Source organism: Oncorhynchus masou, chromosome 5 (assembly GCF_036934945.1).
Source record: "Oncorhynchus masou masou isolate Uvic2021 chromosome 5, UVic_Omas_1.1, whole genome shotgun sequence".
In the NCBI taxonomy this organism is placed as follows: domain Eukaryota; kingdom Metazoa; phylum Chordata; class Actinopteri; order Salmoniformes; family Salmonidae; genus Oncorhynchus; species Oncorhynchus masou.
In genome coordinates, this window is record NC_088216.1 from 20,937,476 (window position 1) to 20,952,788 (window position 15,313).

At 44.6% G+C, this 15,313-nt stretch overlaps 1 protein-coding gene across 3 annotated transcripts in view; it reads left to right on the forward strand.

The window, feature by feature from the left end:
* The window catches only part of LOC135536691 (girdin-like), a 29,934-nt gene extending 14,946 nt beyond the window's left edge, over positions 1-14,988 (forward strand). The window contains exons 15-31 of one of the 3 annotated variants that reach the window (XM_064962950.1): positions 45-537; positions 1,031-1,304; positions 1,522-1,648; positions 1,938-2,068; positions 2,430-2,571; positions 2,735-2,908; positions 3,220-3,381; positions 3,813-4,090; positions 4,388-4,531; positions 4,802-4,988; positions 5,729-5,874; positions 8,108-8,200; positions 8,369-8,601; positions 9,535-9,618; positions 11,804-12,049; positions 12,379-12,444; positions 12,875-14,988. In XM_064962950.1, the coding sequence (XP_064819022.1) occupies positions 45-537; positions 1,031-1,304; positions 1,522-1,648; positions 1,938-2,068; positions 2,430-2,571; positions 2,735-2,908; positions 3,220-3,381; positions 3,813-4,090; positions 4,388-4,531; positions 4,802-4,988; positions 5,729-5,874; positions 8,108-8,200; positions 8,369-8,601; positions 9,535-9,618; positions 11,804-12,049; positions 12,379-12,444; positions 12,875-14,058 (4,164 nt within the window). In that variant the 3' untranslated portion in view covers positions 14,059-14,988. The remainder of the gene's footprint in view (positions 1-44; positions 538-1,030; positions 1,305-1,521; positions 1,649-1,937; positions 2,069-2,429; positions 2,572-2,734; positions 2,909-3,219; positions 3,382-3,812; positions 4,091-4,387; positions 4,532-4,801; positions 4,989-5,728; positions 5,875-8,107; positions 8,201-8,368; positions 8,602-9,534; positions 9,619-11,803; positions 12,050-12,378; positions 12,445-12,874) is intronic. The other 2 variants (XM_064962958.1, XM_064962965.1) reach the window with 2 other exon arrangements.
* The last annotated feature ends 325 nt before the right edge of the window (positions 14,989-15,313 follow it).

A 15,313-nucleotide genomic window follows, 5' to 3' on the forward strand; every position in this document is an offset into this window, starting at 1 on the left:
CTATTTCCATGTGAAAATGTTGTTTGTGTTTCCTTGTTCATTAGGCTGAGGTGGTTAGAGAGTACATTGGCAGTTTAGACAACACCTCCTGGGAGCAGTCTGAATTGGTCATCAAAGAGGATTGTGACATTGACATAGACACATCACATCACAGGGACCCAGAGTGCAACGGAGTGTCGGTTGACCTAGAGGGAGAGATTGACCGACTGGAGAAAGAGAGCGAGACCCTCAAGGAGAAGATGGACCTTCAGAAGCAAGAAAAAGGCCAACTTGAAGACGGAGAGTCTTGCGACCTGAGTGACCCCATAGCTGACCTGGAAGCTGTAGCTAAAGACAACACCCGCAATCTCCTTCAACCAGGCGCTTCAGTGTCTCTGATGCGTGATACCTCACCCTACTCTACTCGGGAGAACAGTAGCACGGGGCTGCAGGCGAGGGCTTCCTCTTCATCCACGAAGCACACAGAGCGTCTGGAAGCGAAGTGTAGAGCCCTGGACACAGAGAACCAGCGGCTTCAGGCTGCCCTGGACAACACAGGTTGGACTTCTGGGAGAATGTTGTGGTACTGCTGTCTCTTTGTAGCGTTTAGCTCTGTTGCATTAGATACAGGGGCATTGAATGGGCAATGTGATGCGCTTTATTTGTTCAGGGATCCATTTGCTTATTGATTTTTGTGTTCTGTATGCCTGCTAACCCAATAATTGATGATTGGTGATTAATGAAGTAGCCTATATTCATTCATAATTATTATTGTTTATTTTTTATCCACCCACGCCCCACCCATCCATCCATCCAACCTTCCATCCGTCCATCCATCAACCACACCCCTCCATCCATCCATCCATCCATCCATCCAACCTTCCATCCATCCATCCATCCATCCATCCATCAACCACACCCCTCCATCCATCCATCCATCTATCCAACCTTCCATCCATCCATCCATCAACCACACCCCTCCATCCATCCAACCTTCCATCCGTCCATCCATCAACCACACCCCTCCATCCATGCATCCATTCATCTCCAGGCCGGAAGCTCCAGCGGCTGGAGGCCGAGGTCCACGAGCTGGAGGCTGAGAACCAGATCCTGCAGGCTGGGCTGGAGGAGCTGAGGATCTCCTCGCGGCGCATGGAGCAGCTGGAGCAGGAGAAGCAGACCCTGGAGCAGGAGGCTTCAGGCCTGGAGAGAGACAAGAGGAGGTTGGAGAAGGAGAACCGCAGGCTGAGGCAACAGGCAGAGATCCAGGACTCTACCCTGGACGGGAGCAACCTGAGAGTGGCTAGTCTGGAGAGAGAGAACAGGTATGATGCTAATGGTCACCATGGTATGATCGTGGTGCTAGCAATGTCAGGGATGTGGGTTCGATTCCCACTGCGATCACATGTATAAAAAGGTATGCACAAATGTATCTACTCATATACAATACAATATACAAAAATGTGTGCCCTCACTGTACTGTAAGTCACTTTGGATAAAAGCATCTGCTACATGGTTTATATTTCTATTACATTATAACAGGGGGATGGGGAAGGAGGTGGAGAGGCTGAAGGAGGTGGAGGAGAGGGTCAAGGGGCTGGAGAGGGATAACAGAGAGCTGGCCAAGCAGGGAGCGATCAACCAGAGGGCCCTGGTCACCCTGAGAGAGGTGAAGCCACTCAGATCAGCATTAGCTTCTTATGTGTGATACTCATGTATGTCGTGTGCCTGACATGACAGATTTGTAAGTTTCCTTATGGGAAGATAAAGTTAAGTGAGCTTGAAGTCGTGGAGATTTAGATCACATGTCATGAATATATATCAATTGTTTTTGATTTAACAGCTCTGATAAGTAGGTCATTGGTCACAAGAGCTTTACATGGCTGCACGAGTAGTCACTGAACTGAAATATGCGATGATACAAAAAGCAGATATGTCTGACCGTCGTTCCTCTGTAGGAGTTGGTGAGTGACAAGCTGAAGACGCAGCAGAGGGAGAATGAGCTGGAGAGGCTGGCCCACGAGCTGGAGATGAGAGTCCTCAACCAGGACACATCACCACAGAGTGACGAGGAAACTCCAGACACTAGGTAAAATACCGGACACAGCGAGGTTCATGCAACTGATTTAGTCTACCCCCCACAAACCAGGTTAGGTGATAGTTACACAAATCTTCAATTAAGTTTGTGAATGACTGTGTTATACACATGACAATAGTTTGGTTTCATGCAACTGATTTAGTCTACCCCCCACAAACCAGGTTAGGTGATAGTTACACAAATCTTCAATTAAGTTTGTGAATGACTGTGTTATACACATGACAATAGTTTGGTGAGTTATTTTCCAATAAAATCAATTACAATTAGTGACAAAATACAGAAAAATATGTCTACTTTTCCCTCCCCCACGTGTTGTTCTAAATCCCCCTTTATTTTATTTCCCTCTCCCCAGTAGGTTCAAGATGTTGGAGTCTGAACTGGAGTCGTCTCTGAAGAGGTCCCTGCAGATCAAAGAAGACAAGATGGCTGCCGTTGAGGCTCGTCTGCAGGAGTCCTCCACCCTCAACCAGCAGCTACGTCAAGAGCTCAAGACTGTGAGTCTGGACTAAAGTTCCTCAGTTTCAAAGGGAAACTATACCTTGTCTACATTCATTCACTTTTACATTGGAGTTCTTTGTCAAAGCATATTGAAGTCTGAAGTTGAAAAATGGCCTCGCTCAGTAGCAATATCTGACCTTTGTTCTTGACCCCCTACAGGTGCGTCTGAACTACGAAGCTCTGCTGCAGAGGGAGGAGGAGGAGCATGCGGCGCGTAGCCCCACCCCTCAGAGGGAGAGTGACAGGGCGGTAAGCGGATGGCAGCGGGAGAGCCAGGAGGCCACCAGGGAGCTGCTGAGGGTCAAGGACCGCCTCATCGAGGTGGAGAGGAACGTGAGTGGAGAACTTTGTGTCTTCATGTTTTGACTAAGCACTACATTTGATGCTCTTATTTCAATTTTTATAATTTCTGAAATGCATCTGACTTTGTTTAAAGGCCTCCCAATAATGACTATGGGATGATAGAACTCAAACCTACATGACATTTTAGTCATTTAGCAGACACTTCATTATTTCATTACATTACATTGCCACGTTAATACAAATGTTATCCATCTAAACCAGACTATTACTATGGATCAACACCAGCTTCACATTTGTTCTATGTATTATTGACTTGTCCCTCTTTTCCTCCCCTACTGCAGAATGCCACACTGCAGGCAGAGCGTCAGGCACTGCAGGTCCAGCTCAGACAGCTGGAGACCCAGTCAGACGGCCTGCAGGCTCAGATCTTGGCCCTGCAGAGACAGACTGCTTCCCTGCAGGAAAACAACACGGCTCTCCAGACACACAACGCTAACCTGCAGGTTAGAGGAGCAGCATTCCTGATATACTAATATACTCCTAGTATACTGATAAGATACTCAAAATACACAAATACACACACACTGATTTAATGCTTCCAAAATATGAACTTTTATTTTGAAGTGAGTGCTTTTATTTTGAAGTGAAATCTGTGTGCAGATATCCATTCTGCATTGGAGTCATCTTGTTTTTATACCTAGCACTCATGTTGCCTCATATAATGCCATTCTAACAGAACCTGATACTGTAAGGTTGGTGTTACATGAAGCAGTTTGAATGCAACTTAAGTTGATTTGTTAAATGTGAACCACTTCCTATAGAGTCCTTTCATACATGGTATGAGTAGTATTTCATCTTATACAGTATAAACTCGTACCTTTGAATTACAACCTTTTCACACATAATAATCATCTCCTTGCCTATCCAACCACAGGTCGAGAAGTCCACTCTGAACTCCCAGAGTGCATCACTCCTGGCCCAGAACGCTCAGCTCCAATGCCAACAATCCAGCACCGAGGGTGATAAGGAGGTGGCCATGCGTGAGCGCGAGGAGCTGCGTGGCGTGCACGACCAGCTCCTGAGGGACCACGAGAGGCTGGCGGCGCTGCACGAGAGACAAGCCATGGACTACGAGGCCCTGATGGGGAAACACGGTTGTCTGAAGAACGCCCACCGCACTCTGGAGCTGGAGCATAGAACGCTGGAGGACAGGTAGAGGAAGGGGACCAGAGACCATATATCATGGTTCATGATATACCATTTGAATGCTTGAGTAATGGTTGCTTAAATTCCACCTCTCTTATGTTATGTTCTCGTGCAACAATGAGGATATCTGTTTAGGAAATTCTGTTGGATTTTAGAATTACAGTATATAGGTTCTACCCGTTCATATTTTATCAAAGACACTCATCAATGGCTGTGACACTCATTTCCCATCCATGCAAAAACAACGAAAACAGCAACCGAGAGGAAAGCTCTCTAAATAACCACGATGGTGTGTTGCTGTAGGTACAATACCCTGCTGCGGCAGAAGGCCAAACTAGAGGGTCTGGAGAAGGCTCTGAGAGAGGAGCAGGACAAGATGTCTGTGGAGAAGGAACAGCACAGGACCACCGCCTCAGAGTGTCGACAGCTCCGGGATGAGAAGGACTGGTGAGGGGCGCACATAGCATAACACACACACACAGCATCTCCTAAAGATGACAAAGACTCCCTCTACACACAGCATAGCTCACTACACACATAAGCTCACAATAAAGATAGTTTCAGGCTGATAGCTTTTACATAGAATTCAGAGAAATTGCTTGTATAACTTGCTGACGTTCAGAGAACTTTGCTTGTCTAACTGTTGTTCTCAACAATATGTTTTCGACCTTACTTTGTCAGAGTGTTTCTTCTATGTATATTTCTATGTGCCCCCAGGCTGAACCAGACGTACCGTCAGCTGTTGAAGGATCAGGAGGAGCTCCAGGCGGACCATAAGAACATGAAGACCCTGCTGAACAGCACCAAGCTGGAGCAGACCAAGCTAGAGTCCGACTTCAACAAGCTCAGAGAGCAGTACCAACAGCTAGACATCACCAGCACCAAGCTCACCAACCAGTGTGAGGTATGAAGGATATATTTAAGTAACAAGGCTCAAGGGGGTGTGATAAATGACGAATATACCACGGTTAAGGGCTGTTCTTAAGCACGACGCAATGCGGAGTGCCTGGATACAGCCCTTAGCCGTGGTATATTGGCCATATACCACAAACCCCCGAGGTGCCTTATTGCTATTATAAACTGGTTACAAACATAATTAGACCAGTAAAAATAAACATTTTGTCATACCCGTGGTATGAGGTCTGATATTCCACGGCTGTCAGCCAATCAAAATTCAGTGCTCGAACCACCCAGTTTCTAATAATACCTTCACCATCCAGGTTCATTTAAGTTATAATTCAAAATATATTTACCTAAAAGCATCCATTTTAATCAATCAAAACTTGATAAAAATGCCAATATACTGTACAGTTGTAATGAAAGTTTTGTTGATCGTATTGTAATGACACAGTCGGGGAGTGCGGCTCGAACCCTCCACCTTCTGACCCGAAGCCCAGTGCGCCATCGACTGTGCCACAGAAGCATGCTCATGTGACGAAGTCGATTCTCCCCCCTTACTAACCCAGGGTCGTTACAGCATTGCTGGAAAAGTAATTAGATTCTTTATTCCCCAAGCACTATACGAAGAGGCTATGTGAGGATATTCACATTTGCTCTCAAAGCAGTTTTGTGCCAGATTGATGTGTTGTAGTGATTCTATCATTAAATAAGTCATTGACACATACTATGTGCTCTTGTGTCTAGCTGCTGAGTCAGTTGAAGGGGAACCTGGAGGAGGAGAACCGGCACCTGCTGGACCAGATCCAGACCCTGATGCTGCAGAACCGCACCCTGCTAGAACAGACGATGGAGAGCAAGGACCTGTTCCACGTAGAACAGAGACAGCACATGTAAGGGACCCGTCTATCTGGCTGAAGGCCGAGTCGTAGAGCTTTAACCCCTTGCATTCCAACTTGCAGTTAATGGACTGAATTAGAAGTTAATTGAACCAAATGTAATAGATGTTCCACCACCAGCAGCAGACACTGTACAGTATATCTACAGGATATAAGAGCAGAGTTTGTACAATAGTATCTACAGCCACAGTATAGTTCTTCTCATAATGATCGACTTATGGAATGTATTCACATTATGCTAAAACAATGGGCTTCACATAGGACACAAGTCATTCCAGAGCAGCACAAAACAAAAGCCATTGATTCAGCTATAGAGCACCGTTGCACCAAAAACACAGTGCATCCCATCATATTTAGAGCACCAAAACCACTGGGCCTCTGAGTTTGACAGAGCATGGATTATTGATGTCGTCTGCCATCTGTAGTGCCAGTTTAGAAAAAAGGTTGACTGACCTAAAAAAACATCCTCTCTCTCTGCTAGTGTCAACGTTGGCCTTTATGGAATAAATCTCCCCCATTTTGAGTTTATCTTCTGGACATATGGGGCATACTAAGCTATGTGTCATATGCATGGAAATATAACATTCACATTCTTTTCACCTGGGTCGTATTCATTGCGGCATGCAACGGAAAACGCTTTTTAACGGAAAATGTAAATGAGAGTTCCTTATTGGACGAATACATGTAGTCCCTCACTGTTTCAGTCTATTTTCTCCCGTTGGTGCCTAATAAATACTACCTTGGGGTTTGATGGTGTTTAACCTGTCTGGGAACCAACAGCCAATGAAATTGCAGGATGCCAAATACAAATCAACAGAAATCTCACATATCAAATTTCTCAAACATACAAGTATTAGGCACCGTTTTAAAGATAAAATTCTTGTTAATCCAGCCACAGTGTCTGATTTCAAAAATGCTTTACAGCGAAAGCTCCACAAACGATTATGTTAGGTCACCACCTGATGAAGACAACTTGGCTGTCGAAACGTTGGTAATTAATTTTTGCATCTGAGCTCCTAGAGTGTGCGGCTCTCTTTTATTTTCAAGTTTTCTACTCTGCTAGCCAGCACCTCGCCTAAATATGTGTGCGGTACTTTTTCTTCTAGGTCACCACCAAGTCACAGAAAAACCCAGCCATTTTTCCAGCCAAAGATAGGAGTCACAAAAAGAACAAATAGAGATAAAATTAATCACTAAACTTTGATGATCTTCATCAGATGACACTCATAGGACTTCATGTTACACAATACATGTATGTTTTGTTCGGTAAAGTTCATATTTATATATCCAAAAATCTCATTTTACATTGGCGTGTTATGTTCAGTAGTTCCAAAACACGCAGTGATTTTGCAGAGAGCCACATCAATTTACAGAAATACTCATTATAAATGTTGATGAAAATACATGAGTTATACATGGAAATATAGATATAGTTCTCCTTAATGCATGCGCTGTGTCAGATTTTTGTTTTACTTTGTAGAAAAAGCATAATCTGAGTACGGCGCTCAGAACCCAAACAGCCAAAAGAAATATCCGCCATGTTGCACAGTCAACATTAGTCAGAATTAGCATTATAAATATTCACTTACCTTTGATGAATGCACTCCCAGGAATCCCAGTTCAACAATAAATGTTTGATTTGTTCCATAAAGTCCATCATTTATGTCCAAGTAGCTTATATTGTTAGGGCGTTTGGTAACAAATCCATTCGCGTGTTCAGGTCCAGCCGAACGTCGGACGAAAAGTTCAAAAAGTTGACATCTAGTGTGAAACATTAGGAAGTGCAAAATTACCCATATCCCACTGTGATGTCGATAGGGGCTGAGTTAAAAAACTACAAACCTCAGATTTCCCACTTCCTGTTTGGATTTTTTTCTCAGGTTTTTGCATGCCATATGAGTTCTGTTATACTCACAGACATCATTCAATCAGTTTTAGAAACTTCATAGTTTTCTACCCACTATTAATAATGATATGCATATTTTAGCATCTGGAACTGAGTAGGAGGCAGTTTACTCTGGGCACACTATTCATCCAAAAGTGAAAATCCTGCCCCCTATCACAAAGAAGTTTAAGGTGCCGGGTGCGACAGTGTGACGGTTGAGACAGTTCAATCAGAGTTTATTCTGAGACGTAAACACACCAGCCATCTTTGCAGCAGCGCCACCTCTTCTGTTGATGTTACCTCTCTGTGTGAAACACTGTGTTTTTCTCTCCTCTCTCTCAGAGACAAGCTGAATGAGCTGAGGAGACAGAAGGAGAAGTTGGAGGAGAAGATCATGGACCAGTACAAGTTCTATGACCCCTCACCCCCACGGAGGTACAGTGCCGTTTGGAGAGGAAATCAATTCACTTTGACAGTGACAAAATTCATTAGTTTGGATACAGTATTAGTTAGTTTTACCTGTTTATTTTTAAGACAGTTTTCCCATCAGGGATAATAAAGTTTATCCTATTCTATATCAATTTTAACATATCTATTCTCGAGGCGTGGGAACTGGATCGCCCTGAAGATGAGGAAGCTGATGAAGCCGAGGAGCCGCGAGCGTTGTGGCCCCAACTCCTCTTCTGACCACCATCGCTCCCTCACCCCCACACGCTCTGGCTCCTTCGAGGCCCTCCCGCCCACCTCCCCCTCTACTTCCTGTTGCCAGGACAATGGCTCCTTCGTGGGTTCGGACGGCTCGGGTGGGTCCACCACCTCCCCCAGAAGGAGCAGCAGTGAGTATGACCTCCTTATCCCCTCCCATTGGTCCCGTCTGAGAGCCCTGATAGGCCAGGCAGAAACGGGCTGTCCAATCACGCTCCGCCATCACCGCAGGCCCACCCACCCTGCTACGAGCTATAGGCCAAGAAGAGAGAGCGACAGCTAGGCTCCTTCCCCCACCACGGCCGACCCTGCAGCCACGGCCATCAGGGATAGAACAGAAAGATATGGGCGGAGCCAGTTACTGCAGGGAACCTCCCCCAGCCACCACCAATTGGACAGGGAGACAGAAGTAACTCAATTGCTACATCTTTATTTGACGGCCCTACAAGACAGACTCTTCCTATTTGTATCAAGATAGAACCGCCTCCCAGGCTCTTTACACAGAGATCTATGAGAAGGAATTAAAATTATCTGTTGGAATGATCTGTTGCTGTGCCATTGTATAGGAGTCTCCTGGGTAGGAAATCATCATACACACTTGACTTCTGAAGTGGTAAGATGTAGAGCGGCTCTGTCTGTATCTACCCTGTATAGCAGGATAACTCACCTCTGACCCTACGAGGTCAGGTGCCTGCTGGTTGTCTGTTCTACATAATAATTAATTACACACACCTGGTGTCCCAGGTCTAAATCAGTCCCTGATTAGAGGGGAACAATTAAAAAAATGCAGTGGAACTGGCTTGGAGGGCCAGAGTGTAGTTTGAGGGCTGTGTAGTATACGTGGATTTCTATGACAGACAGTGCATGCAGAAACACTTGTTACCTGTGGATATGTCTTCATGTTTCTTTATGTGGATCAATAAGGCCAAAATAAGGCAACATTGTGCCTATTTCTGTCTATCCCCAAGTCTGTTTTGTGTATGTTAACGTGTTCTCTCCGTTCCCCTCCCTTCATCCTCCCCTGTTTCTCCCTCCCCTGTCCCTTGTTGTCCCACACTGTAAAGTGTCCACCCTGAAAATCTTTCCCCTTATGAGGAACAGACTGAAGGATAAGGACAAAGTCAAGTCCCTCTTTCGTCGTTCCATGTGTAAGAAACATGATGGGTCGATGTCTCGTGACTACCTCATCTTGGCTGCAACCTGCCTATTTTCTCATCATTAGCGAACTATTAGCCTGGGTCCCAGATCTGTTTGTGCTGTCTTGCCAACTTCTTAGGATTGACAATTCCATACAAAGTTTTCAAGACAGCACAAACAGATCTGGGACCCAGGCTAGTGAGCTATGCTTTACCTTATTCTTTAGTCTACCATTGTTTTAATGAATGCAGCAGAAATCCTCCTAGACAATACTCTTGGAATTACATGTAGAGTTCTGCAAAGTGTACAGCTTGGCATCCTTCCTATGATTGAGTTCAGCCATAATATTGCTATATATTGCAATTTTGATACCCATACCCACTCTTTCTCGCTGTTAGCATAATGTCGTGTCTTTACTATCATCAAATTAAGACTTAATTTTTATCAAAGATTCTCTGTAATTAGCATTTGGTGATTAACTAATCAGGCAAATGTAATTAACTAGGAAGTTGGGGCACCAAGGAAAATATTCAGATTATAAAGTTATAATTTTCCTAATACAGCTTTTCAGATATTTTCATATCTGATCAATAGTCTTCTGATTAATGAATTCTTCTTTACCTCACGTTAGTCTCATTCAAAATGTTGTAAATTGTTGGTTATCTGCACGAACCCAGTCTTCACTGTGAGTCATCCATACATCAATTGCCTTAAAATAATGTATTTACTAACTAAGTAATCCACAGAAATGCATAAACAAACAGTAGATAGTTACAAGGAAATGATAACGGAGTTTCCCTAGTGGGATAAACCCGCATCGCGGCTTGGTGTACAAAAGGGAAGTGGGGATCGACTGAGATAAGACAACACACAGTTGATAATTATAACAATTGAAATGCTAATCCTTTGCACATGAACGCTCACTCATTCGGGAACAACTGCAATCAATAAATATATATATATATATATTTACGCTCAGTGTGTCGTAGGAGTCTCTGTTGAAAAGTTTGTTTCTGTTGGAGAGTTTGTCCGCCCTCTCTGTCATGGTTAGAATGGATCGTTCAGAGTGACATTCATTCATGTAGTTATGGATAGATGTTTCGGCGGTTGTCGGTCTTTGCGTTCAATGATACCAAATTCCTAGCTGCAGACTAGTAATTACTATCAAAGACTTGTTCTTATTCTTATTCTGGTATCAACAGTCTAAGAGTTTAACCACGTGGGATGGTTAAAAGATTCAGTAGTCTGGTCTCAAACCTTGGCCCTCTCGTTATCGAGGTAAGCTGGTCTGCAACCTTTATCCTCTTGTAATGGAGAGAAACATGGTCTGGTGATAGAAAACCCAGGTGGGGTTTTATTCGGAACATCGAAAAGGGCTGTCTTATGACGCCCGGTCCTGTCTGTGCCCCTGGGGGCGTGCCAAGGACTTACTGAAACTTTTTAGGGAATTGGAGTTTCCTTCATTAAACAGTTCTCAAACAGTTCCATCCTCACTTATTCATTTTCTACAACAATTAGATGTAAGCCTCATATCTGAGGCTATTATATAAACAGCGTTATGGTAATGTGGCCGTATTGACTCCCATGAGTTTCACAAAATTGTACAAAACGGACCAGTTCGTAGCTGGATTCTTCACCGATCTTTTATACCTTCTCCAGAACATAAATGTTGTTCGATTCTCCAGTTCTGTGAGGTGGAAGAAAACCCTTTGTTCTCTATGAAAATTCACTCTGTCTCTATACTGTGGCCATGAGGAGATAATCTCCTCCAGGAATTTACGACCTTTCTCTGACCACAGCAGCCTGGGTGTAGGAGACAGGGAGTGGGGGATTGGGCTTGCTGTACCCAAAGAGGGCAACGTCATGATAATAAGCATCCACCACCATAGATATTTTCACTCTTCTGTTCTCCATGCAGATCTGTAGAGTTACCCAAGAGGTCAGGGGAATGCTGCATTGCAGAACACTGGTACTGCAGAATGTTTTAGTTTCTCAGGACCACATTGCTGGAAGGCAGGAAGACTCTGACGGAGGTTGTGAGGCTTAAACCGTAGTTATTGATAAACGTCATTCTTTTCAAGTGAAGCGTGTAGAATATTCTCTCCTTTGAATGAAAGACAGGAAGGGAAAGAAAATCTAGGACTTCCCCATTAACCAGAGGCAACTCAAGTCATCTCTCTCCACCTCCACCCCCAGCCCTGAATGACCTGGACAAACTGAATGACTTGGTGTACCCCTCAACCCTGTCTGAGGACTCTGAGCAGCTAGAGGGGTCAGAGGTCAAGAATGACAGATCCAGGAAGGAGTCTATGACCTCTTCCATGAGCGACTCCATCTTGTCCATCATCAACCATCAACACCAGCCCACCACCACTCCTTTGTTTTATCCCACCACCACTGCTGCTGCCGCTGCCACTGATGGCAATGAGCCATGTTTGACAGGTAGAGTGATTCCACCATCCATATTACGTCCTTCCATTTGACATCTTCATCAGCTATCTGCTATGAACACCTTTTGCTGTCGTTTTAAGAAATCATGCTACAAGGGTACATTTGCTAAGGGGTTTGAGCTCCAACGCCTCTATAGGGATGTGTTGCTTCATACAGCTGCAATTCCGTTTGTTTGAATGAACACTACCACTTCCCATATGCTTCTCTTGCTTTTAACCTGACCAGTTTGACCGCAACACCTCCTCGCTCCTGGATACAGTGTTGTCATACCCGTACTGTGTCGTCTCATTTTCTGTCCCCTGCCATTTTGTGTTGCACAGACAAGGATTGTAATGACAGTGCTGTGGCGACTGACTTTGACGACGGTGATGAACTACAAAACCACGGTAAGCAACATCCCACTAACTCATTATTTGATGGTTCCCAAATGGCACCCTATTCAATACACAGTGCACTACTTTTGACCAGAGCCCTATAAAGAGAATAGGGTGCCATTTGGGATGCGGACCATGTGCACAGATGTACGAGTTAAAATTAAGAATAAATCAATATCTGTTAACATGGCCTTTTTTCAAGTTAATCTCTCAAGTAGGCATTATTCTGAACAGCTTGATAATACTGCTCTCTATAGGCATAAATAATGATACATGCATTTACTAGCTTGTATTGTTGCCTATGCTATGTTTATTTGACATAAAATGTGTTTATAATACATTGTGGAAATGCATACATTTTCCTGACAGTTGTAATCAAGAGTGTAGCCTGCTATTTTGGTGTAACCTAAAGCGACGTTCTCTCCATCTGCTGTTCCGCCAGGTCTGAATGGTGTGACGAGCCGTGCCCAGAGCCAGAGCAGTGGAGAGTTCAGCCTCAGCCTAGACAACGAACCCTGGTCCAACGGCAGTAGCCCGGTCCAGCCGCCTCCATCATCCCGCCGCTCCTCTTCCTCTTGCCTTCCGCCTAGCGATACCTCCAACCCCCGACACACACGGCAGAACCCCTCGCCGACCACACACACACAGCAGCGATCCACTTCCTTAACACACACCAGCAGCAACAAACACAGAGAGAGGGTAGGAGTAAAGAACTCCTCACCTATTGCCATAGCAAACACCCAGGGTTCAGTTCCCTGTAGGGGGAGGGAGGTGGGTAGCACCCAGGACCCCTGGCCCAGAAGGAGTGTCCTCAGGAGGTGCGCCAGTGGCAGCAGAGCTCCCCAGCGCCCTTCCGAAGGGAATGTTCCCAAAACAGCTCAGGGGAAGGTTGCCATACTATCTCGATCTGGATTAGGTCTGAACAAAGCTCCGGAGACCACCACCACCCGAGCCTCAGCCATGTCCCCGATCACGGTGCTCTACGTCCAGGGTAAATCTTCCTCGGTGTCTGGGTGTCTCAACTGTTTCTCCACCCCGTTGGGGAAGGAGGCGCGTCTGAGAGGGCCATGGTCTCCTGCCTCGCTACCCCGGGCCAGTAGCGTCATCTCAACAGCCGAGGGTTCTTCGCGACGATCCAGTGTCAACAGTGACTCTAGAGTGATGGCGAAAGTAGATCCCTTACCTATCATGGAATCTGATGGGAGCCCGAATCAGGTTAATCAGAATCAGAACAAGCAGAACAATCCAGAAGAACGAGACACTGATAATCACCCACCACCACCAAGCAAACCCCCCAGAGACCCAGCGATAGCCACCGATCGACCCAAATCCACCTGCCAGGAATCCCTCTTCGGTGGCACCCCGTTCAACCTAGACTCTGTCTTCTCAGACACTATGTTTAGCGACTCGGTAGTCACCACCACTACTAGTAGCAGCAGCAATAATAACGATAAGAACCAGAATGTCCTCTGTCTGAACCCAGATCTGGAGCGTAACATCAGTTGCCCGCTCCTGAGGCAGGAGTCCACTAACGGCACGGCACTGGGACGCATGGACAATGTACAGAGCCAAAATGGAGGACAAGAAGACTGTGAGAGTGATACTGTAGAACTCACTCAGTGCTGATTGCCGATGACAGGTAGTTTGTAGTTGCATGTAGAAACAGGTAGTTGTGAATGTCAGTACCAACGTAGTACCAACCATGACCAATCATTACCAATGTAGTACCAACATTGTTTCTCTATACTTGTTTCTCTATACTTGTTTCTCTAATGTACATATTTTTATATTTAGTCCAAATGAAGATGTAAATAAAATGTACTTTTAGGGAATAAGTTGTCAAGTTTCAAGTTGTTGTTTTCACATCGACAATATTCCTTTGTTGTTTGACAAAAGTTTTCAGGATCATATGGTCTATGTTTTTATTAGTATTTATAAGCCTGTGTTGATATTTGTCTTTTTATTTGTGTTTATAGGCCGTGTCAATCTACAAATGCTTAAACTCCCTATTCATATATACATTTTGTTGTTCCCATTCGGTAGATCTAGTTAATTATACACATAAACCTTTCAACCGAAAAACCAGAGCTCTCTGTCCAGAGTGTTGATATTACATACAGACTAGTAGACAACATGTACATTACATTACCTTGTTAGTTTATTACCACGCTGGACATTACAGTGAACCTATAACAACAAACACAATCAGTAATAATCTGATTAGGAAAAACGCACCAATATGGTTCCTCGGTCGAGTGTCATGTCATGTGTCATGTCAGTGTCATGTCACGTGTCATATCAGTGTCATGTCATGTGTCATATCAGTGTCATGTCATGTGTCATATCAGTGTCATGTCATGTGTCATGTGGGGACTGTGTTTTTGTTTGGTTTGTTCAGCTTGGTTTTTTTTGTTTGCTTTTCATTGTCTCTGGTTCATTGTCTCTGCAAAAATCCAATGCTGAGATTGTCCTCAGTGAAGATGAAACCTTGTAAATGTAAATGTGTGCAGGGACTTGAGGAGCCACAGTTGAATAAAGCCCTTTTCATTACTTTAATATATTTACGTTGAGTCTGTTCTGATTCTAGAAGTTATGAGTGAGAATGCATGTAATTCTCAAGAAAATGTGCAGACAAAAATATAAACGCAACATGCAACAATTTGAAAGATTTTACTGAGGTGCAGTTCACATAAGGAAATCAGACAATTGAAATATATTCATGAGGTCCTAATCCATGGATTTCACATGACTGGGCAGGGGTGCAGCCATGGGAGGGCCTTGAATGGTATAGGCCCACCCACCTGGCAGCCAGACCCACCCCCTGGGGAGCTAGGCCCAGCCAATTAGAAAGAGTTTTCCCCTACAAACGGGCTTTATAACA